This window comes from Girardinichthys multiradiatus, chromosome 9 (assembly GCF_021462225.1).
Source record: "Girardinichthys multiradiatus isolate DD_20200921_A chromosome 9, DD_fGirMul_XY1, whole genome shotgun sequence".
Classification (NCBI taxonomy): domain Eukaryota; kingdom Metazoa; phylum Chordata; class Actinopteri; order Cyprinodontiformes; family Goodeidae; genus Girardinichthys; species Girardinichthys multiradiatus.
The window spans coordinates 8679365-8705226 of record NC_061802.1 but is presented as its reverse complement, the minus strand read 5'-3'; the positions used below and the strand labels follow the sequence as shown (position 1 = coordinate 8705226).

At 39.6% G+C, this 25862-nt stretch overlaps 1 protein-coding gene across 1 annotated transcript in view; it reads right to left on the bottom strand.

The window, feature by feature from the left end:
* cachd1 (cache domain containing 1) overlaps window positions 1–25862 on the bottom strand; it is a 106568-nt gene that overhangs the window by 35018 nt on the left and 45688 nt on the right. The window contains exons 3-5 of the mRNA XM_047375153.1: window positions 18601–18749; window positions 9637–9743; window positions 2832–2958 (exon numbers count right to left, since the gene is read on the bottom strand). Coding sequence (XP_047231109.1) covers window positions 2832–2958; window positions 9637–9743; window positions 18601–18749 — 383 coding nt within the window. The remainder of the gene's footprint in view (window positions 1–2831; window positions 2959–9636; window positions 9744–18600; window positions 18750–25862) is intronic.

The window sequence follows — 25862 nt, the reverse complement described above, 5'->3', positions numbered from 1 at the left end:
AACAATGCCACACTTCACTGATGCAGGAGTTCAATTAAAGGGGCCTGGATCAACTACTGAGTGCATATGTTGTCCAGTACAAGGACAGGTCAACATTTCTGCAATAAATAATGTTTATAATTCATCAAATAGAATATTCAGAAAAAATGAAATTTAGGATTTACACACTGTGTGTAATAAATCTATATAACAAATGAGTGTCACTTTTTCAATTCAATCACTGAAAATGCCTTTTATGTACAATGCAGCTTAGAGGAGAAGGCCCACTGTTGCTCTATTAAAGCCAACCTGTTGACAACCTGCTTTTTAGAAATTAGATCAGCGCATCAGATGGGTTAAATAATTAATCCTAAACTAATAAGACTGTTGGGCTAGCATAAAAATATTTAAAATCCATATTTTGTAGACGTGTTAATGGCTGCATGTTATAAGCAGGATGTGACATGAATATGAACTCCAAACCAATGTGTGTGGTCTGCTGGACAAGGAGACACTACCAGAAGTAAAGGCGGGGGGTGGGGGTGGGGGGGCCTTATACAAAGCCTTATTCACAACTGAAGCTGGCAAAGCAACATCCTTTCTCCCATGGCCTGACGCCAAGCTGCTGATTCAGGCAGTTGTGAGAAAAATCAAGCGAAGATGCAAAGTACATAGGGAATAAAGTGAAAGATGTTTTTAAGTTGTGGTTGTTATGGAAATTTTAGTGCCTTGCTTGATTTGCTCCTTGATTCTCTACAGGAACTGACAAAAGTATTAGAACCCCTCTGTGTTGTTCCATTCTTCTTTGTTTAGTCTTAGAGTAATGGTTTCTCAACCTTCTGCTTGCAGCTGTGTGAGATAATATGTATGCCACACTGTTAAGATTATGTCTAGGACAACAGGTCTCATGAGAGTCACCTTGAAAACTGTTGTAGCTTATAGGAGCACTTTTACTTTGTCTGGTCAGAATTATGTGGCAGCACTACTGAGGACATCTCCAATGCTGTAAAATCATTCTCTCTTGCAAGATTAAAATAAAGCTGATTCTGAGTGACAATCATCAGTCTCTGGATGCGAATTTTCGTACTCGTCGTCTTCCGCTTATCCGGGACCGGGTAGCGGGGGCAGCAGACTCAGCAGAGACGCCCAGACGTCCCTGTCCCCAGACACCTCCTCCAGCTCCTTCGGGTGGAGCCCAAGGCGTTCCCAGGCCAGCCGAGAGACATAGTCCCTCCAGCGTGTCCTGGGCCGTCCCCTGGGCCTCCTCCCAGTGGGACGTGCCTGGAACACCTCACGAGGAAGGCGTCCAGGAGGCATCCGGTATAGATGCCCGAGCCACCTCAACTGGCTCCTCTCGATGTGGAGGAGCAGCGGCTCTACTCCGAGCCCCTCCTGGATAGCCGAGCTCCTCACCCTATCTCTAAGGGAGTGCCCGGCCACCCGACGGAGGAAGCTCATTTCAGCTGCTTGTATCCGGGATTTTGTTCTTTCGGTCATGACCCAAAGTTCATGGCCATAGGTGAGGGTAGGAACGTAGACCGACCGGTAAATTGAGAGCTTTGCTTTTCGACTCAGCTCTCTCTTCACCACAACGGACCGGCACAGCGTCCCCATTACTGCGTCTAGAAATCCTGTCCATAAAAGCTATGAACAGGAACGGTGACAAAGGGCAGCCCTGCCGGAGTCCAACATGCACCGGGAACGGGTCCGACTTAGTGCCGGCAATGCGGACCAAACTCCTGCTCCGCTCGTACAGGGACCGGATGGCCCCTAGTAAAGGGCCCCCGAATCCATACTCCTGGAGCACCCCCCACAGGGCATCACGAGGGACACAGTCGAATGCCTTCTCCAGGTCCACAAAACACATGTGGACCGGTTGGGCAAACTCCCATGAACCCTCGAGTACCCTGTAGAGGGTATAGAGCTGGTCCAGTGTTCCACGGCCGGGACGAAAACCACACTGCTCCTCCTGAAGCCGGGGTTCGACTATCGGCCAGACTCTCCTCTCCAATACCCTGGCGTAGGCCTTACCAGGGAGGCTGAGGAGTGTCATCCCCCTGTAGTTGGAACACACCCTCCGGTCACCCTTCTTATGAAGGGGGACCATCACCCCAGTGTGCCAGTCCAGAGGCACAGTCCCCGTCCGCCACGCAATGTTGAAGAGGTGTGTCAACCATGACAGCCCAACAACATGCACATTTTTCTACAACAATTTGGTGTCACGAACAGGATTCCTTGACTTATTTACTCTGGGGACATCGACGAAGAAGTGCCAGGTGCCAGCCTTGGAAGAGATTCCTTGCCTTTACCCCGCTTAGCGTTACAGGGACGGAGGACTTCTGCGTCGAGGTTCCTGGGAGACTCAGCACTGGAATCCAGAAAGAACCTCATTTTTTCCCCCAGAGATGGTGAGATCTTGAATCAGCACAATAATTATTATGATTAGGTTATATTAGGAAAACAAAAACAAATTAAAACAAAGGCCTATAAATTAAATTGCAAAAAGTTTATATATAAAAAGAAAAAGGAAAAAAAGAGACTTGGGTGTGAAATTCCATCAGTCTGTAGTGGCAGAGAGGCACATTCCTGCTGAAGGCATGTGTGGTCATGAAGTACAAGGGCAGCATGCCATGAGCATGCCCTCTGGCCCAGCCTCCAGCAACCAGCAGAGGAGGAGGGGGAGGGGTGGACGAGGATGATGAAGATGAAGGCAACAACAAGCTGTCCTCAGCCAGGCAGATCCGGCTGGCAAAGGTGTGTAGAGCTGGTAAGGATCTTATTTGTTTAAAAGATTTATGCCTAAATAAATAAACAAATAAGAATTTTAACAGAGAGAAGAAGGGGCTGTGTACCGGCTGCGGTGCTCGTAGTTTCCTTTGCAGTGGAACTTGTGCGCAGGGAAGACGGTGAAGATGCCCTCCTCTGAGCTGAAGTACTGCCACTTTATCCCTGGGTTGGACTTCAGGTTGTCCGCCAACACTGCAGAAAAGATAGAATGAGAACAATGGAAATTATAGAAAATTAGCAGACTGATGGAAGTGCCTGGAAGGAGTAAATCCATGAAAAAATGTAGAAACTAAAACCAACGGCACCCCAAAAAAATTAATGAGAGACACATGTTCCGTACAGCTTAATTTCATTTACATGGAAGGTGTGTAAAACACGGTTAGATCATGGAACGAGTTTAGGAAACATCTACTCTTTATATCAAATTATCCGCTTTAAACTTGAAGCAGACCATGTAAAAAGATCTGCTCCCTCCAACTCCTTTAGGAAAATTCAGATATTTATTCAAATCAAGAGAGTTAAGTTTAAAAGTATGGATATTTTTCCTTACTTGGAAAATACTATAATACATTTCAAAACTTTTAACTGCACACAAATCTGGTATTATTCACTGTTTGGGTCCATTCTTACCCAGTACAAAAATACAGTTACTTAAAAGTCAGAATTTTTGATTATTTTGTACAACATTTCTCTTACTTTATTCTTACGTTTTTTTAAGAGAATGTGGTCGATTCACAGAATAAAAATGTAAAACTAGACTTGGAGTTCAGTTTTCCCAAAACAGCAATGCAGCACAGCAATGGGGCAAATAAACTTTTATTCTTCAAACAATCATAACTTATGGGATAAACTCCATTAACTAATCAACCAAAACAATTTACACAATAAAGATAGAAAATGACTCTAGCTATCCCAGTCCATATTCTTATGGAGAGTCACTAAAGGTCCGACTCCATGAGCATGCCAAATGCTACACAAGCAACACAACAGGGGCCTTACGCTGACCCAAATTCAGCCATCTGATCAAAAACAGGACAACACATTTAAATCCAATTCTTTCACTGGATTCTGGTTCATTCTAAATACCAACAACCCACACATTATGCATAGACAATGAGTTTCTTCCTAAAACCTATGGAGTAAATGTGTTACTGGGTAACTCAGTGAACGGTAACTTTACAGGAATCCCAGCAACTTCCTTTTCACCCCTGCAGAAAGAAAACACAACAGCCCTTCACAAAGAACTGGTCAGAGGGAGAGCTGGATGGAGTCAGGGAAGAGACCAATTTTACTTTTGGGTCTTAAGTCTGGCAAAAAAAGGGAATAAAAGTGGATAGCCTTGAAGGTGATGATGAAATAAAAAACAAGAAAAAACTCTTCAAACAACTTTACAATAATAAAATACATAAAATAAAATATAATTTGGTCAGATCACCACATCCTATCAGAGCAATTCACTGTTTTAATAAGATGCACAGGCTGAAGTAGCAAAACATGGTTGCTATGTGACAAGAAAACAAATGGCTTCAATTTCATAAAGCACATGAGGCTATTACTTGTGATTTGGGTAGTTTATTATGTTGAGTAGAGATATTTGCCCAGATGTTTAATGTCTGAGTTCTTAGCATTAATAAACATTCAATAAATATCCTGGAGGTCATTTGTAGCTTCATGTTTGGTTGACTATTTGTTTTAACGTTGAAGTTGGTTTCCACAACCTGGAAAAAGGATTCCACGATGTTTGTTCTTCTGTTAATTACTTCTATAATCACTGCCAGACAGTCAAACAACCGTTCTAGCCTGTCAGCAGATTCTACAAACTCCCAAACCTCTTAGCTTTACAAAGTCTTCCAAAGCACCACTGACACAATGTATAAAGAAAGAAAAGCTACTCTGCAGGGTCACCTACAGTATCGAACATGTTCCCTCTGCCTCCTCATCTGTCTCTTTGGCTCATATAAACAGAAACTACTCTGTAGTGTTGACAGCAGAAGAAGGCCTATGAAGGGAAAAACCCATTTTCCACTGCAAGGACTTTCAGCCATTACTCAGGATTTTGAAAGCCCTCTGATGTTTAAACAGAATTTCACCAGAGTTATTTAAATTTCCCAGGTCCAGACTTTCCAGAATAAAAATGTCCTGGTCTGGGGGTAACTTTCAGATTACGCCAGGATTGTTGAGGGCGGGGTTATGGGCTGAGCAACGATGACTGGTCAAACCTTTCTTGCAGTGTTCTGACTTCCACTTATCTGCCATAATTAAGACCTGCGTGTTGTTGTTTTTCAAGACGTCTTTGGGCTATCGCCTGCCTTCTTTCCCTTGTAGATTGCTGGGTTTCAGTTACAATGTGGTACAACACCACAAGCAAAAAGCAAGTTGTGCTTCTCAGTCGGGATTTGCTTGTTCGGCCTTTGGTGTCTTATTACTGGCACATGCTAGACTGGTGTTGTACTGTAGTTTTCTTCACAACTTTGCCCCATGTTATCAAACTGCATTTGAATAATTTTAAATAACCTGGGTTTCATTTTACCCAGATAAAAGAAAAAAAAAAGTCCCAGGTATTTAGCTACTTTTTTACTGAAAGTCCCAGGATTTAAATGGCCATCTACAGCAAGAAATATGGACCACATGACAACTATTTTAAAGCACGTTAGTGCTCTCATCTGCTTTTAAGCATCAACATCAAGTAGCAAAATCTACAAAAGCTAGAAAGCTTTTCAGTTTATTCTAAAAGTGAGATACCAGGAAATGGGGCGGAGAGAGGAGGCAAGACATGCGGCAAACGTCACCCGGGCCAGGACCTGAACCCGGGACCTCTGGGTCAGGGACTAAGGCCTCCGTGCATGGGTCTAGAGCTGCGCCTTGAGTGGCACCCGATTATTTTGTTTCTTAAGTTCCAAATCAGATTGCATACAAAAATACTTATTTCAAAGATGTGGAGATAGTTTACAAAATCTTGTTCAAACCTTGTTCCAATTTGGAAAAGTATTCGGAGTTCAACATAATAAACAACAAGTTTAGATATTTCAGAAAAGTTCTGGGTAAATATGTTGGAATAACAGTTTGCATTAGGGACTGAGAAATAATGGAAACAGTCAAGACAAATGGCTGGCAGACAGTAGAACAGGAGGCAAAGAATTGGATAAAAGCAGAGGCAGCAAAAAATCGGATTCAGATTATTTTTAGCTTGATCCGCCACACCTGGTGGACTACTGGTTGTAAAACTCAAAAAGAAGACTGAAAGTGAGAAATTTTCAGGATTAGGGAGGTGTTTTAAAAATAAAATACAGAGATGTAAACTTATTAAATTATTTATTTTAAGCTTATAAAGGCTGCAGGACAGTGAGTGAGGGTGAGATTTTTGGGTGATAATAGGAAGGCTCAAATGGAGTACAGCAAAGTTGTTCTGCTGTCAATGTTACCCTTTTGAGCTTTCAACCTCTTTTATGGAGCAATTTGGACTGGGAAATGTTGGGAAACAGAAACTGCTGTTTCAATAATGCTAGAACTAAATGTTAGCTTAAAATGCTAAAGACGGGTTAAAATATCAATACCACATGCATTTTGTCTCTGCTTTTAAGTATTTGAAAAAACCCTTTTTCAGTAATAGCTCTATCACACACAGCGTAACTTTGCCTCTGCTCCTACTTTAAATTATTAGGGCAAATGGAATTTGCCTAATCTGTACTGGAAAGTCAAAGCTTTACAAATTTATATTTAGCCACAAAACTATCTCTATATAACATGTTAAGATATTTCACAAACAGACTGGATATACATGCTGGAACAACAGTTTGTATCACTGACCAAGAATTGAAACAGTAAAGACATGACAGGTATACAGAAAAATGGATGTAAAGAAAAAGGGTGTAACAGTACACTGAGGGAGAAAAATTGCACAGTAAAAATGGGGATAGAGTGGAAAAGGTAGATGAATCAAATCAGTGCTGCAATCAAACTGCACTCAGCCCCTGATCTCGCCTCTGCTGTTAGTTTCACTAATATCCACTATTGCAGCTGCCCTTCCTAAAGCAAAAGGAAAGTGGAAGATAAAAAGGGAGGGGGTTGGAGGAAACAACACCGTTTTGAGACAATTACTCCATTTCAATCAGTTCTCACCCCTCCCTTCTTTCCCTTCATTCATCATTCTCTCCTCCTCAATTATTCCTGGTTTCTTTAGTCGGGTGCCGTCTTCCTGCTTCAGCGGGCTGGTTTGTTTGAGACAAATGGGAGAGACTGAAAAGACCCGGCGCGAAGGAGGTCAAGGAGGAGTGAGTGTGAGGGATGGGAAGAGGAGCAGGGAGGCTGAGGGGTAACTTGAACACATTTAAACAGGCCTCGTAAGGAAAATAAAACCCCACCAATCATGATGTGTTATGAAGGAAGGTGTTCATGAAGAAAAACAGAGCAGCAATGGAATGACAGATGAATAACTTCTGACAATCAAGGTTTCCTAGAAAATGGCCAAGCTTGGACAACATCCAGCTGAAACAAGATATTTAAATACATTGTATAAAAGACAGAACCTTTTATATTCACAGTCTGACGGTATCGCAGACCAAAGTATTCATGTTTTAGGTCAATTAGGATTATCAAAGGAACTTCTATTAGCTAAATGCTTCTTCTTCCTTTAAATGCTACGATGGTCGCTACGGCCAAATATTTCAATTTTAGTTTCATCAGACCATAGAAAATGTTTCCAAAAATTACAGCCTTGGCCCCGTTCACATCTGGCACCAACATAAGTCCGGAGCGACCCAATCATTTCCAGCCCGCCTTGAATACAGGTCAGAAGGCACTCAAGATGCGCTGAAGACGGTTGGCTTGTATATGCCCTTAAAAATCTGAATGCAATGCATTCTGGGACATGTTGAAGGACCACCACTGACCTGTAGTTGCCAAATGTTGTGCTGCTAACTAATATAAAACCATTCAGAACATTATGAAGGAGTAAAGAGAAAATGAGGATTATATTGATCAGAGGAATTCAGGAGGCTGTAGGTGAGAAACATTATCTCTGATAGGCTGTTTGTCACAGTCCTAAAATTATTTATGCAAAGTGCAAAACCTCTAAAGCCTATATGTGGAATGAGCAGACACTTCTACGCATCGGAACGTGGATAATCAGAAACAGTTTTACTCACCGTGTTTGTGCAAAAAAATAAGGAATTTGACTTTGGTTCCACTTGCTCTCAAATAAGATATTTTAGACATAAATGCATAGAAAGGATTGTTGGCAAATAAAACATTTTTTCTTGTAAATATGTATAAATACAGTGTTTTTACAGCAGAAGAAGACGAATATGCACAAAATCAGTCAACATGGGCTGTTTAGCGTTCTTCAGAGAGGCAGCCAGGGGAAAGGAACGGTTTCTGTTGTGGCTCGTTTTTGTGAATAACGCTCTGTGAGACCAACTTAAACGTAGAAGTCTAACAGATTTGTGTTCAGGAAACGGCTGGAGCCATTGTGGTCTTTAATATCCTAAATCAGCTGATCACACATAAAATTCACTGTTAAGACACACAAACATAACCCCAAAAGCACACAAAAACAAAACCACCATTTAACAGCGTGTTTGGTTTAGAAATGTATTGAGCGTCTTTAAGCGAACCAGCTTCTGCAGGACCAGGAAGCAGGCAGAAAGCAGCTGTCCGCATTCAGACTGCCTGCATCGGGTCAAACGGGAGAAAGACTCCGGTGAATCCGCAGAGCACAAATACCAAATATCCAGCCTAAAACTAACTTCACCGCGGTGAAAAGTCCATGGTTTTGTGCTTTAAAGTCCTTGCCCTCGTTATTGTAATGGCTGAGACAAAAAACTTCCCTATAAAGCCCAAACTTTTTACTTCTTCAGGCAAACTTTGGAGCTTCATCAATCCAGACAGCGACGTCTCTCCTCTCTGCATGTTTAAAGGTGAGAAAATTCACATCTTCACTTGCAGCAGTCTGCTGTCACGCAGACCTTTAGACCAGACCAAACAGCGCCATGCAGTTGCAACGGAGCAGCATTGCTCCTGATTGAGGAGAAAAAAAGCACGAAGAAGAAGGTCCATCTCATCTTGCCCTCTGTTGCTACTTTGGTCTTCAAATGTAGTTGTGTGCCTGGACCTCTTCACTACTCCTTGTAGCCCTACAAGACACTTTTTCGTCTTCAAACACCAAATTCAAACACTTTTGTCTTTGCGCTCTTATGTTTTTTTGTTTTGTTTTTTTTCCTTCAGCTCAAATCCGTAGCATTTATGACACATTGCATGGAACACCGGGAACGGCACACGTTCACACTGCAGGAGAACCACTCTAGGGTCCAGGTAAACCGTGCTGAGACCGGCAGATGTAACCGTGCCAGGGTGTGGTTCTCTGGTCAGTTTCAGGGTCCAAGAACACGTGAACAAATCACTAAAATCATTAAATGCATTGTACTGGCAGTCAGAAAAAATAAGATTCCTTTGCTCCCACCCACATCTTTTAATAATAAGCTTACATTTTTAAACCTCTAAAACTTAAAACTCTAAAACTAAAACTTATAAATAGAAAAAATGTATTTAAAACAGAAATAAAATGACAAGACTATCTGAATAAAACTGCAGACTAGAGTTCAAAGTAAAGCAGAGATCATTTGATCATAAAGATGAAAGGCTGAAAAAAACTGATAGAAAGAAAAAGAAGTATTAAATTGTCTCTGAAGAGTGAGTCTTATGTTGAGCTAACATTAATGTCCTCCACAATGTTAAACTTGCTGGAGCTAAGAAAAGAAAAAAAGAGGTAAAACTGTCTTTCTTCTGTGGGAAGTGCATTTTATGGCAGGTTAGTTTGCATACAGGTAACATTGCCTTCTTCTCCGTGTGCAGCAGTGGGAGATCTGAACAAACCTGAGTTGAGGTCTCGTCCCGGGTTGAACGCTCTGCTGTTGACTGTGGGGGAAAGTCTGTCACAGCAGATGGTTTTGGACACGTTGGTATTGAAGTTTCCATCAAACCTGCAGACATGCAAAGAGGAAGTGGTTGAGAATTTACTCATTTGTTAGTGAAACTGCAGATTTATCACAACACACCAGAACTGCAGGTTGGATCACTTATCCGACTTTATTCTTTCCATAAAAAATATCTTTACAAAGAACTACAGAAATTTCATAAACAGGGAAAATCATGTAGGTGAAAAAGAAATGAAACATGCACTAAAAGTAATAGACTTTAGTTGTTTCATTGCAGTGCAGTTATATTGCCAACTATATTATCTGTTGCCCACAACTTCTATTAAAGCAGATTTTATTGCTTGTGAATAAATGTTTCCATGGAAAACGGCTGGAATTCTCCAAACATGCCTAACATGCAGCTGCATGGACACCATGAAAAACAGCACTGCTGCCTTAATTTGATGAGTCAATCATTGAGTAAAATAACCCAATCCCAGTCATCCTCATATTTGCTTTGCATCGTAATAAAAAGACTTTTAAATCAAGATTAGTTACAACAAAACAAGTCTTTTATTTAAATATGAACTTAACGCTCAGCGTTGACACCTTTACAAATGTAGTGCAATAAAAAAAAGTTCAGTAGTAAATAACAATCAGCCAGAAGTGTTTGTTAGATGTAAAGAGGATACTTTGCAGAAAAGGCTTAGTTATTTTGGTTGGTTCAAACAAAACGGTGCTAACTCAGGTTTCAGATTTTCTGAAAGGACGTTTATATTTGGAAAAAATTGGCAGGGTGTCCTTGTTGCCTGGTGATACTTCAGCATTTCTCAGTATCTGAGTAGAGAGTTCTTTACAAAGAGATACTGCTGTGTTTAAAAGGTGATGTAACAGACGAAGCTGGTTATCAAAAAACTGTATGTGGCCAGCAAAAGAAACCAAAACCCACCAAGAAAATCAGCCAAGTCAAAGTTTCAAGCTCCTGCCTCCAAGCACTGGAAACCAAAATACTCTTCAGAAGAAGCAGGTTGGTTTGACCCATTTAACATTGAAAGAATCTTGATAAACTGGAAGTCCAAGACCAGTTTGACAACAGAAAGGCTTGATATGTCATCTGTCAACTAATCAAACATCTTTAACAAATGATTTGGATTTAAAACGCAAAATGAGCATAGGAAAGAACAATAGCTTTTCTGCACAGACACACAACACTTCATCGATGGTTGCTCAATTTAAAGACTTAACTGTATTTCTAGGAGTAGGAGTTGATGCAATATTCTACAGAAACAAAGAATCGCAACCTTTAATTGCATTTTTAGCATTTGAACTGTAAGTCAAACAGCTAAAAGCAAGAGACACCTAAACACCCAGAGTCCTTGAAGCTTCTGGTATTATTGGGTCGGAATTATATCGGAAAACTTCACTTAATTCCCGAGAGATATTAGAGAAATTTGTTCCAACCTGAACTATTAGGCATACGCACCCTGACCTGCCGCCACAACACAGAATAAAGCCTCATTCCGCATCATGCAAAGAAATGGAGACTAGCCTCTTTCTCCTGGTTAACACAGCATTTGTCACATAGATTATGGAAGTTTGTTCTGACCAGCAGTATTATGCGTATACAGCGTGCCTTGCTGCCACTCTAAGAATATCTCATTCCACACTATAGAAAACAACTCTCACATCAAGATATCCCTTGTTTGCCTTCTTCTCAGTCAAACGTTGGTCCAGCTTTGTATAATTTGTTTGTAATGAAGTCTGGCTACTACCACAGACGTTCTTCTTGACCAATGAGGTAAATTACATTTTGAAATGTTTCACAGACACATTCCAACTAAGCAGCCCCTTCAGAGACTTAAGGCTTTGACACGGCAAGCAAAGTCGGCGTGGTCACAAAAATCTGCATTAGCCACTGAGATGTTGGAGGTTTACGTTGACCCACCGCCACTATGCAGATCAGTAACTCTGCTATTGAAATCTTGCTTAATCATCATACCTCTGAAAACTGAATTATGGTCAGTAATTAAGGAAAATGAACCAGGTCTGGAACCACCAGAGAAAATATATGAAACGTGAACTAGAAAGGCAAAGCATCTTAAATAAAACAGCAGCTGATGTTTTCAGCAGTTACAAGCCACTCTCTGTTTGTAGAATCTGTTACATTAAGTTGCACCGTGCACAAAGAATAATTTATTTTCACAAAGTAGTCAGCTCTGCACTATTCAAAAAGCCCCATGAGAACAATTACCTTCAAGAGACTTGCTGCTGTGTGAGCCCCAGAGAGTAAAACCATTTCTAATGTGCTTGCAATCCCTCAGTTGCAGCAGCAGCGGTGAAGCAAGCAACACGCCAACCAGAGAATTGAAAGGCTTGAAAAAGGCCTTTTATGTCTCCTGGCTCTGGATGATGATGCTTCTCTACCAAAGCAGAATGTAAAGGCAACACGCCAAATGGATTTAGGGGAAGTGGTGTGTAGCAGCTTTTTCTGAAGAGGGGACTGCAATGTGCTCCGTATATAAGACGTTTTACAGTCTGATGTAGGGGAAGATTTGTCCAAAAATATCACTACAATCCAAACAAAAAAGATCTCCTTTCATATCCAAACAGTCTAAATTTGTTGCCAGCTTAATTTACACTGCCTGGCCAAAAAAAAAGTTGCCACCTGGATTTAACAAGCAAATAGGTACGAACATCCCATTGGATAATTACTGCATGGGTGATTATGTTTCAGCTGGCAACAAGTTATTTAACTCCAACTGGTGAAATGAGTTGCTTCTCAGTTCTTAAACAACCATGGCGAAAGACACATCCCGTGGTCGTTGAAAAGATGTCAGTCTGTTTCAGAAGGGTCAAATCATTGGCCTGCATCATGCAGAGAAAACATCTAAGGAGAAACTACCAAAATTGGGTTAAGAACTGTCCAACGCATTATCAAAAACTGGAAGGATAGTGGGGACCCATCGTCTTCGAGGAAGAAATTTGACTGGACAAAAATCCTGAATTATTGTGATCAGCGATCACTTCAACGTTTGGTGAAATCAAATCGAAGAAAAACAACAGTAGAACTCCAGGCTATGTTTAATAGTGAAATTACGAGGATTTCCACACACACAATGCGGAGGGAACTCAAGGGATTGGAACTGAACAGCTGTGTAGCCTTAAGAAAACCACTAATCAGTGAGGCTAACCGGAAAAAAGGCTTCAATTTGCTAAGGACCATAAAGATTGGACTTTGGAGCAATGCAAGAAGGTCATATGGTCTGATGGGTCCAGATTTACCCTGTTCCAAAGTGATGGGCGCTTTAGGGTAAGAAGAGAGGCAGGTGAAGTGATGGACCCATCATGCCTAGCTATGATCTGGGGTTGCTGCAGTTGGTCAGGTTGGGGTTCAGCAACAGTACCATCACTAATGCAAGATCTTGGTGAAAGATTAATGCAACACTGGGTGGAAATAAATCTTGTGACATTGCAGAAGCTTATCGAAACAATGCCACAGCGAATGCCTGCCGTAATCAAAGCTAAAGGCGGTCCAACGAAATATTAGTGTGTGTGCCCTTTTTTTGGCCAGGCAGTGTATTAATCAACACACCATCTACTGTACAGTGTCATGCAACAGTATTGCTACCATTCCAGGGTCTTGTCACATTACTACTTCAAACTTCAATGCACGTGATATCTAATGTGACAGACCAACACAAACTAGTATGACTGAAATGAATGGTAAAACTGAAACATGACGAACAAGGAACACAGCAGAATACCACCAAGACATGGCCAACCAATTAAAATAACAAACTGGGCAAGTACTGCTTTAATTAAACAAACACCCTAGAGGCCCAGAGTAACTCTGGAGGAGCTGCTGAAACCCAAAGCTCAGATGGGATAATCCGTTGTGCAGTAAATAAATCTGGTCCTCGTGGAGGGTTGGCAAGAAGAAAACGATTGTTAAGAAAAAGACACAAAAAGGTCCAGTTTGCAGTTTGCTCCTAACCAGGTAGGGTTCACAGGAAACACATGAACGAACACAAGTTCCCTCCATTTGTTTAACTTTTTATTTGTGAAAACTGTAAAAAACCACAAATCAATTTTATTTTCACTTTACAGTTATTCAACATTTTGTATTGGTCTATCTCATGAAATTCCAATAAATTACATTAAAGTTTGTTGTGGAAGAATTCAAGGGGTATGATTACTTTGCAAGAATGCACTGTAATTTAAATAAAAAGGTGAGTAAAAAAGTCATAGTACAGAGTCAGAACCATATCTGACAGGCTTTCAGACAGGCAACAAATCAAAATGTTTTATGGGATTCCCAGCCAGCAATAAACTCAAGACAGGCTAGGATAAAATGCCATCTGAGAGAGAAGAAGGAAGAGGTTCAATTCAGGAATTCAAAAATGTTCTGCACATGTTACAAGCTCTATTAATAATAAGAGCATTATAGGCGTCTAACTGTTAATTTTAGAAAGCTACAGATAATAAACACCAATAGTCCCACATGGAGTCCAGAAAATACTTTACAAGCAGATCAACTACGTTGCACCTATCTTCACAGCCCAGAAGCTTTCCTCTGCAACAGCTGATCATCACATAAGTGGTGGTATCAAGACTTAAGTTTAATGAAAACCTAATTAGTTAACTACAGCTGATTACGCAACTGTTGTATTAATGGGAAATTAAACAGAAAAACCCATAGAAAAAGTTTTTGTCCTTTGGATCAACTCCCGGAAAATGTAGCCATAAAGCCTCCCTCTACTTTAATCTCTTAGTGTGTATTTTTACTTATTAGGTAAAAAGATATTGGCTAAACTATTCTTCCTCAGCCTCCAACTGAAACATCAGGACCAGAGCATCATGAAAACAGAAATTGTCGACATAACCAAAATGCTCACATCGCTGTAAATAAACTCTGCTGAATAATTTATTTTTGTTGTTTTGTTTTCGCAATTTCTCTCTTGCTTCCAGGAAAATCTTCAAAGTCCAGTTTCACTCTTAGGAATGCAATAGCAATAAATCTGAGCTTGCTCCATAGCTGTGCCCCAACATATCAATGGCAGAAGAAAGACCACAGTAACTAACAAATCTTAAACTTTTATTAGCCTGTAATGTGTTTAAGGTGGAATTCATTCATTTGATTCAATAAAAAAAGGTTCTGATGATTAATTGACCTTTAATAGCCACAGGGAGGTTTTGCTTGGATTACCTTTCAAATTTATGTAAAAAAAAAAAACAACAGTAAATACATTTTAGCTTGAATAACCTGTCAGCTAAACTATCAAGTCTTCATTAGGGAGGATTTATTTTCCATACTAGCACTATTTGCTTACTCTGATTTTGCCAACTGAAATTCTGAGAAAATGGAATAAGAAATTGGAGGAAAACTGAAGAAACCTAAAGCAGAAAACATCTGGATAAAGGGTTAAACAGATGGCATCAAAGAGAAAGAGAAAACATTATTGGAGGCATTTACACTAGTTACTAAAGCATAAATAATACCCCTCGTAAAACCTGGCAGAAGTTCTGATATCTAATCTCCAAGGTGCAAGGAGAGATCTCTTCATTTTGTTGACTGTGCAACCAAGAGATCTGCTTGATGTGAATTTCAAGCGGTGATTCACCGCTGCGACATATACCTTTGAAGTGATCTGTCAGTCTTCCAGTAGTTTAAATAGTGAGAATTGATCTGCAGGAACATGACCCAGGTGTTAACACCATGCAAACTTTAATCTTACATGGAAATTTTGCATTATCACCTGTGATACAATATTACATCTGTACATACTGAATGGTTGAAGCAAAAGCTCTTTGTTTTCCAGTAAATGCACCAACACACATGAAGAAATCTGAGGCGTGAGTCTCAGTTTACATTTCTTTTTCATAATTTGAAAGTGACATTGAAATAACTGCTGGGCACAAAAAAAGTCAAGAAAATATACATTTCACATGTATTATCCTGAGAAACAGCCGAGGCAAACAGCATACTGTATGTGTGGCAGCAATATTAATGTTATTTAAATGTATTTTTCATTTAGATCATGAAAAATATATGGAAGAAACTACTGTGAAGTATTACTGCATTAGGACAGTAGCCTTGTTTGAAACATTACCTTGTTTTAGGTATATTTAAGGGAAACAATTTGCTTTCATCCTAAACAGACACTTTATTATACCATAATGAACAATTTAGAGCTTCTCTTAACGACAATTGAGTGTCTCCTAACAGCACACTTGTCACTTTTACAACTGCGCCACAGCAAAAGTGTTGAGATGAGTCCCTCAAGGTCTCATGTTAGAAACATAAACATACAGACACACACACCGGCTCAACAGGCCCAATCTATTTTCAGATCCAGTCAGTTTGTGAGGCCAAGCCATGATTAAAGCATACCACCGAATGCTAACAGTTGCCCTCTGTGGCCTCCCTGAGAGAAGATAGGCTGCCAGACATGAGCAGTGTGTGAACCACCTGACCCCCCCCCCCCTTAAACTGCTTGACCTGACTGAGACCCCAGAAAGCAGCTGAGGTCTGAAACTAGTGAAAGAAACTCAGAAGTGGACTGAATAGAGGGTCTCATTAGCCTATGCTAACTCCTGTCTGTTTTAGTTGTTTTATTTCTCATTTTAGGTAAAATTGGACTTGATATAATTTACAGTTTGGGAAATACTTTAAATGTTTTGCTGGTCAAAAACAAAACAAATATCCACTCTTAAAAAAACTGTAAGACCTTTTTATCAAGAGGACTATAGCCTAGCTTAGCCAAAAAGGGAAAAAACTGAAACGGGAACTCCGTTAGCATGATTCTGTTTCAGTTCAATTGTTTCAATCGATTGGTTTAAAGATAAGGGCGTTAAATCAATCACAGACATTGGAAAAAATCAAATTTTATAACAATGCATTTAACCTATCTTAGCAAAATAAAAATGAGCAGGATACCAGCTGGCATGATTCAAACAGATGTTCAAACTGATGTGTATTTAAACCCCGACATCAAGACATCAAAACATCAACGAGAAAAAGTTCAATACCACAACAAAACTGAGGTCCCTTAGCCTAAGCTAACTCCTGTCCTACTATCCAAATTTAACCAGTTTATTAGTCCCCACACCGGGCGTATTTCTTTAGCGGCTGAGAAGCAAAAGATTCTGGGGACATTAATGGCAAACAAAAATATAAAGAAAAGTGTTTTTTCTCGCTTTATAGAACATTGCAGCAAAATAATACTTTCTAGCAATCATACATCCCTAATAAGTAACCCAGCTCTTTCCAAAATAATAATTATTAAATGATTGCACTGCTGTTTTTTTGACAAAAGTACTAGCTCAAACACTCTTCATTCATTCATTCATCTTCTATACCGCTTATCCATAGTGGGTCACAAGGGAGCTGGTGCCTATCTCCAGCAGTCTATGGGCGAGAGGCAGGCTACACCCTGGACAGGTCGCCAATCCATTGCAGGGCAACACAGAGACATACAGGACAAACAACCATGCACACACTCATTCACACCTAAGGGCAATTTACAGAGACCTGTTAACCTAACAGTCATGTTTTTGGACTGTGGGAGGAAGCCGGAGTACCCGGTGAGAACCCACGCATGCGTGGGGAGAACATGCAAACTCCATGCAGAAAGACCCCTGGCCGGGAGTCGAACCCAGAACCTTCTTGCTGCAAGGCAACAGTGCTACCAACTGCCCACTGTGCAGCCCGCTCAAACACTTTTTCACTATTCATTTATTTGATAAAAGAAGTCTGCAAAAATCATCTGCAAATCCAAAAATGAGAGCGAGAGGTACGTTTTCTTGCTTCCTCGGGGAAAAGGCTTTGAAGTCCAGAGATCTATCTGAGTCAGCTTCAGTTTGGCACATCTATCACCACCACCTCCACTGTGACTCGTTGCATCACGCCTCACTACCTGCCAAGGGTTTTCATATATATTTTATCCTCAACAAAATTTTTACCCTTTTCAGTCTCTTAAAGCTGGAAATCCTTGGTTTTAAGGACAATGTTAAACATGTCGGGGCAAAGACACACAGCGTGTTTCAATGTGAACAAGCATTGGATGATATGTCCAGTATGGCACGTGGTTTGGCTGCAGGTGGCTGGTGGCTCTGAGCCAGATAACCTACCCCACCCACCTTCTGTATGATGGGAGGACAGACAGGTGACTAGGCAGCCTGTGAAGTCTGCAGTGCAAAACCTACAGAGGGAAGTGACTAGTTGCATCGGCTAATAAAGGGGAGGGAGATAGAGAGAAATGGAGAGAGACAGGGGATGAAGGGCCGAAACAGCTGCAGCTCTGTAGATTAGAACTGAAAACTGCGCTCTCTTTTTCTGTGCTCAGCTTTTGAACTGTGTTTTCGCCTGCTGGAGCTGATGATTGGCTGAGAAGCCCGGTCGATAGTAGACTGGTCCAATTTAAAACTCTCAGCAAAAGGCTTCGATGTGAAATATTTAGCCTAATAATCAAGTTTTATAAAAAATGAGCACAAGCCTCCAGCACTGGAATGGTATTTACAAAACCCTAAATTATATTTTGGGAAAGATCTAATTGTGTAAAATCACTTTGTCCTTAAGAGGGTTGCAGTTAATAGTAAAAGGTATGATTTATACCAATATACATTTGAGGCCAACATTGTTATAATTTCCCAAAGTTTGAATAAACTACAATACTTTTATGCCTGAAATGAAATTCAAGTCAGAAAAATACTACCAAGTATTACTGCAAGCCTATTCTGCTTAGTCATCTGAACTACTCATACCTCTGTGTACCAAGATAAAACAGAGAGCTGAATGCAGGTGCTAACTGCAGGAGGTGCATTTACACACAATAATAAAGCCTCCTGCAGAGGTTCTCTCTAACACAACCAACTGAGAATAAATTGTGTGGTTTTCCATTGTTTCTGAGGCAGAATTACTCACTCCATCATTGATGCAGGTATGGAGCAGCAGTCCTGTATCGCTGTGAGTGGAGAGGTAAGGTGGGCGGTGTAAGAGGCCTCCACCACCTGCTTGTTTCTGTTCACCACATCCAGGTAACGGTTAAACTTTTCCCGAATCTTCTTGGCCAACTGCAGAAAGGAAACAGAGAATGTTAATAAAATAGTAAAATCGGGAAAACCATTATCCATTTAAGTAATTCACTGTTTATACGATTTAAACAGACTAATCACGACTGTTTTTAAATTTAGGAAACACCTGAATTTCAGGTGCTCATTTGCTTTACGTTGAACTCTGCCCTCTTCATTGCCTTAAAATACAAACAAAAGCCTGCCACCCCCCAGGTACAGGTAGGATAGTGTTCTGTGAATATACATCGTTTCAGCCTTGGGTCCTCAATAAAACAATAATTTCAGAGCCCCGAAAATATTTTTTTTAGAAACTGGTTCTGGGGTTTACATAAAATCTTGAAATGGGGTGGTTTTGTTTTTTTGTAAATAACCAACAGGGTGTGACTGGTCAACCCTGGACTGATTTATTCTGCCATGATAAAATATTATTTAAAACATAGGTTGTGATATGTGAGACTTTTACTTTGTAAAAAAAAGGAAATTGGTTTCTTTTTCAGAAAAACGTTGAAAGCTTGTCTCGTGTCGTTCTCCTGCATTGTTCCGTCTCCTGAGCTGGATGCGTCCTTATGCCTCTACTGAAAACCCATCTGTATGCATCACAGAACCCAAAAGTCAATAGACTGCTTAAACATCCATGTGCACAAACATTTGTGTGTTTTATTTATTGTCATAGCTGAGCAACATCAAGGATGTTTTAGGCCTCAGGCTGCACAGAGTGCGACATTCATCATGGTTAGAAGCAGAAATATGTGACGAATACAAACATGCCTCCATGGTGCACAGTAATTAAAGAAGAAAACCAATCCAGACAAACAAGACTACGCCAATCAAATAGCTGCACTACTGAAAATATTTGTCGTGATGAAGAACTGCACGACGCAGGCCTGGTTTAAAACGTAAAATTCTCAATCATCTTTCATGTGTCCTGCGCTACACTATCAAATATTTATCATTCTGATACTACATGTTTTCTCAAGGATAAATAAATTTCAAAAGATAAAAAAGGGCTTTCTCCAGATGCATGTTGAGATAAAATAAAAATAAAACAGTAACAGGCCTAAAAGACCACTTGTGGATAATTATCCAGCTAATAGACTCACTACTGAACCATTCTTAGTTTCCCAGCAGAGACCACCAGATTTTTATTTAGATCTCCAGATATTTCAAAACATTTCTGGTGTCTTGCACTTCAACAAGGTTCCAAGGGGCTTTGAAAGAGAAACAGCCCCAAGGCATTACTAGTCCTCCACCATACCTAACACTAGGCATGAGGTGCTTTTCCACATAGTCCTATTGGTTCACCCCAGAGCCACTTGGCATGTTTGTTGCTAAAGAGCCTATTATTTAATTACAGGTGTAAACGCACTCTAAACACAATGAGGATGGTTTTCTTCAGACCTTCTCTCAGAAGTGGCCTGGGACACAGTCCTTCCTGGGAAGTATTAGAGGACCACCCACTGATACGATGAGACTCCCCTCGAGCTGTAGTATTAAATGGATTGCGTCAGATTAAAAAAAAGATGTAATACAGTTACTTTAACAAATACATTATTATTTGTGGAATGTCCAATCTCATTTAGGGAGCACAGTGTACCTATTTGTTGTTAAACATATTGTCGTTAACTTTCTAAAGAGTTTGCATGCAAAACATTTCCAGAAAAATGAAATGAATATCAGGCGAATCTCAGCTGTATTAAGATTAACAATTAATGTCATAGTTTAAGTGACTGAACACGTGTGATGCTGCAGAAACATAAGCAGACCGGTTGATGTCCTTCTTGTTGCTCAGCTAATAACCCACTCTGTGACATGACTTTGGGTTTGATTGCACATAAAGCAGATAACTGTGACCCGATCACTCGGGACGGGTTTTAAAGTTCACAAACACAACTCAAGTTCTAATTATACTAAAGATACAACAAAGTTATATGTTAATATATCGTTTAGGAGTTATTCAATGATACCACCAGTCTTTTCCTGTAATAAGTCTTGGAAAGAAAACTTGTTTGTTCAGCTTGCCTTACTTATAGATGTGAGAGAGAGCATTTCTGTTGCTCCAGAAAAAAAAAAAAAGTTTTACATTACATGCATAAATGCAGAAACTTCTCTAAATCGTTAACGTAAGGTGACAGAACCGGGGCGCGGAAAATAAATGAAAACAAGACATTGAGGTCCAAATGCTTTCCGCTGGCTAATAAGACTTTCTGAGTACAGATGAAAGCTTATTTCCACAGTAACTGGACCCTCTTTGTTCACATCCCATAATTACTGCTGCCTTCAAGAAAAACCTGTGACTAAAGCCAGGAACGGGGGAAAAAAAAAAAAAGAGGCCCCGACCCACTGGCCGCTTATACACCTAATGAGCCAGCCGCTATTCTTATTTGGGCCTTAATAGGGGCCTGAGGCCCAGCCCGCAATTACTGCCGCTCCACCACAAGGAACGCAGACAGCATGACACTTACACCCATGTCGCCACACGGCAACTTCAAGTCAAATTTAATTCAGTTCAATTTTATTATAGCTCCAAATCACAACACATGTCGTCTCAAGGCATTTCAAAGTCAATTCAATGGAATCATACAGATTTCAAGTCAGGTACATACATTCTAATTAATCCAATCTATCAAACAGTGCAGGCAGATTCAGTATTTTATCTAAGGAAGCCCAGCAGATTCCATCAAATCAGTGACTTGCAGCATTCACTCCTCCTGGATGAGGATGTCAAACTCCTCCGTACATGGTGATGTGAATTTCATGGCAATTAGCTAAAGCGAACTTTGCTTTGAATATGGAGACATTGGCCAGAGTTCAGCTGAGGGGGGAGGGGGAGCAACACGGAAAGAACAGCTCAGGTTTTAACACAAATGACTTGAAAGAAACCAAACACTTTTGGTGACAGACTGCCATGGAACCAAATTATCCAGAACACACCTTCTGACTCGCTCAACCAGCTCAGCTGTGTAAAACCCAGCAGGCCTGGATCAGTTCTGCTAGGCTGGTTTCTTTGCACAGGGTTCCTACACATTTTTCATGTCAATATTTCATTTTTTCCAGAGTTCTCAGTTCCTTTGAGCCTAATTTTAGAGTGTAAATACCCAAGTTCTTTATGACTATATATCAAATATTTATACAGTGAGTAAGCTTTAAATATAAAATCTAGAAAAACTGGAGACAGACAGATGGATGCAAGCTTGTCACTCAAATGAGTCAGATGTGATCTTCATGAGTCAAAAAAGGACTAAAAGAAATCATCTTCTCACCTAAGCTTGCCGCCATCTACAGTCAGAGTAATAAAAGGTTAAAAACAACTGGACGGTGAGGGCGTAGCTGGACGAGGAGAAGCTAAGTTTATCTTGCAACCAGACCAAGTGAGGAGGATGATAGAGAAGGTATGAAAAACAAATCCCAAAAGTCCACTGCTAGAGAACTCCAGCAATGTTTTCAATAACTTATCATGTAGACGAGTGTGTTTTAAGGCATTTTATATATTCACATCCATTTATTAGAGAAATGACAAAAAATTAAAAGAGATATAAATGAACAAATTCCACAAACTAAAAACTATTTCTGCAGTACACTAATAAAAAATAAAAAAGATTCAAGAATGCCTGAAAGTACCAAAGGAAAAACTGCTCACAAAGACATAAAAATTATAAAATGAAATCACTTGGTAGTAATTATTTTTAAAAACTGACATTATACTGCACTACATGTACAATAAAGAACCTTTTGTGTTTCCATAAGCGGTGATCAGCTGTGGAATCATTAAAATGTGGAGCTGAAGAAGTGTGAAAACATAAAGTTTAAAATAAGGTGCAAATGAATGGTTTTAGATCAATATAGGAATGAGGACAGGGCTTGAATATTAACAGGGGTTTATGGGAATTATGGTCGTCCATTTATTTATTTTGTAATAATGTTTCCACTTATTTTGCTATTTAATTCTTTGTTTGTTTCTATTGTTATTTAGAGAAGAGAAATGAAAAGAAACTGACGGACCAAAAAAAGGAGAGGGGATGGGACTTTCTTCTACCCACTCCTTTTCGGACCAGGATCTGAAGCAAAAGAGGCAGACGGGATGTCTTGACAATTTGTTTATCTATGCTTCTTGGTTTTGCAGCTTCTGCTTCGTTGTCTGGTTGTTTCGTTTCTTCTGAAGTGTCCGATGTACTTCAATCAATACCAAATTCTTTTAAATATAGTTCTGTGCAAACCTAAAGATTTGTATTCTTATTACAATTTATAACAGAACCTGAAAAATAAAGAGAGCATCCAAGAAATTCAAATCAAATCTAATGTTTCACTTGAAAAGAACCAATTCTAGCTGTCCGTTTACGTTCATTTCCTAAATGTCACTGTGTGCTGGTGACTGCTACAACAGGCCCAAGACTGACAGATGAAATAATGCCACCAAGCTGGCTGTATCCACAACATTACTGTAAATATGATGTAAAGCTTCACTCTGACTGCTCTAAGCTCCCACTTCTTTGTTAAATTGTCTGAATCCTATTTGACAAAATATTAAAGGTTAATTTTAGAAATCAGATCAGACCTATTTAGGAAAACTGTGTTTAGAATGATGATTGATACTTTAGGATCATGTGGTATGCAGTTCATGGAAACTGCTCCAAACACCATAGAAGCCAAGTAGTTAACAAAAAACAAATGTTAAAGTTTTTTTTGCCACACTCCGCTTCCCCCACGATTTCTACAATGCAGAAAGCTCGACCTCTGAGGTGGAATTTGTTCATATGTGGATATGGTTAAAATAATAGGCTTGCCCGTAAAGAAACAGACCTTTTCCAAAGAAGAGAGCCCATATTTATCGTTGTTTGTGCGATGTCCTTTGAACTAACATATGGAAGCACAGACCACAACTAAAACACAAGTCCGTATAAACAATAATCATAGCTAAGGGCTAAATTTATGAAGCGAGTGAAACAACTTTCAAAGAATTTGATCCGTACTCAATTAACTTTAACCACATTATGAGTCATGACAGATAAAGTATCTGATCATTGCTAAATGAGCTGTTTTGTAAATGATTCCAAGGTCCTAAAAGGTCAAAGTTGTCCAAATTCTGAGAGTAATTCAAGTTTAGCCAATGATAACTAAAAGTTTAAATCTCTCTCCATCCCACTTCCTTCCTGCCTACTTTGGAAAAATAACAACAAATAAAGGTGACTAGAGCAGCAAAACATTTCCTTAGGGTTTGACTGCTCTGGGAAGTTTTATTGCAAACCATAGCTGCCAAAGCACCATGCATGAGTAGCTGAAGAGACAGCACCCAAAGGATGCTGATTGGCCAAAAAACAAAAACAAATCTGTAATAAGTTGGTTTTTCTACAGCTGCTGTGCGCACTCCAAGGTTAGACAGGTTGCCTGTTTGCCATGTTTCCTGTTTAGACATATTATGTTATAGATTTATGCTGAAAATGCGTGTTAATGAGCCGACTTTGAACCGCAGACAAAATCAACTTTATGGCGTCCAGTTTGAATCAGTTTTGTTTTGTAGATGATAGCAATATTTAAAATATTAGAATTAAAACCAGGTAAACTAATAAATAAAACTGGTAATAAATACAAGTTATTATAAAGTTACAGTCAAATTATTACATTTTGTGTAGATCAGAGCTGCCCTCATGAGGGAACTGAGGAATATTTTAGATTATTTTGTTTTAACTTGAAGGATTTAGTCTTTACTCTTTAAATCTTACCTCCAGAGTAAAAAAACATGCCTCAGATTCTGCCATGTTGTAAATTATTCAAAATATTCCTAGAAGATAAAAAAAATACACAAAACCAATGGGAGTCTACTGTCTTTGTACCATCACTGTATGTTATCCTTTTACTGAGGATGTGGTTTACTTAGAGAAGCCTTTGGGATTGCACAGCAACAGCAACATTGGTAAATGTTGCTAATACTAGTAGAAATATTTAGTCGTTTTTAATTAATTATAAATCATTATTTTTGATTGAACTGATTATTTTTTTTCACCCACCCCTAATTTAGTGAAACTGGTTAACAGGGGAGAAGGGAGCTCTTGTCATTGTATGAACTGAAACAAATTTTGCTGTGCTTTCAATAAAATGTATTGATATGTCTGGGATTTGGCACTGAAATCGCTGAAATGACAGAAATAAACCATATAACCAGATATTTTACTGAAAAATATATATGGGAAAAAAAACAGAATGAAGAAAAAGATAAAATTACTTAGATGCAGTAAATTCAAGGTGATTCCAAATTCCAACAAATATGTATGATTGTGATTTTGGCCATAATAACCAGAGCTATTATTTTTCCATAATCAAGCAGTTCTCTGTTTTCACCGGTTCTTTTGGTAAACAAAAAAGGCAATTTGACCACAGAGTAAACACCGTACACAAACTGCACTAAATCACAAATAATTCTGGTGCAAACAGCCTTGTTGCGCACTCAAAAATTAACAATATGGTGACATTTTTCCAAGAAGCTGGAAAAAGATTTCCATCGTACCACAGCATATCTCAAGACCTAAAGGGAGCATTCCTACCCGTTTCATTTTTAATACCATCTCCTCACCAGAGATGACAAGTGTTTATCTTTTGTCTCTTAAACTTGTTTTTTTACAATCCAAAACTACTTAATAACTGCCTCTTACATTAGGTTGAAACAGTCTTGACAAAAGAGGCAGAAGTATATTGGAATTTTTTTGTTTTGTTTACATTGTTTTATAACCATAAATATCCATATAAATCCAGCTGCCCTTATATTATTGTGAGTTTAGGAGGGTTATGGCAGTTTTTAAATTTATTCTGTTTTTCTTGATGCAAATATACCAGCTCAAATTTAATGATAACCACTTTGACAACATATGTCAATGAGTACAACAATGTGACAAAGACGGGCCCAGAGAAGAAGAGCCTGTGTCATTACAGAGAGACAGATGTATGCACAGCAGTCTGAATAATGAATTTCCACAAGGAGAGTCTCGCTGAAGATGCCGGTGGCTCCTCTTTGTGGCTCCTTGTCTTTTTTTTTTCTCTGCTTTCTCGTGTCTCAACTGTTTCTCTGCCGCTACCCTCCAAATGGAGCCTCGCCTTGGCTCAGGGACACAGCCCCTATGCCTG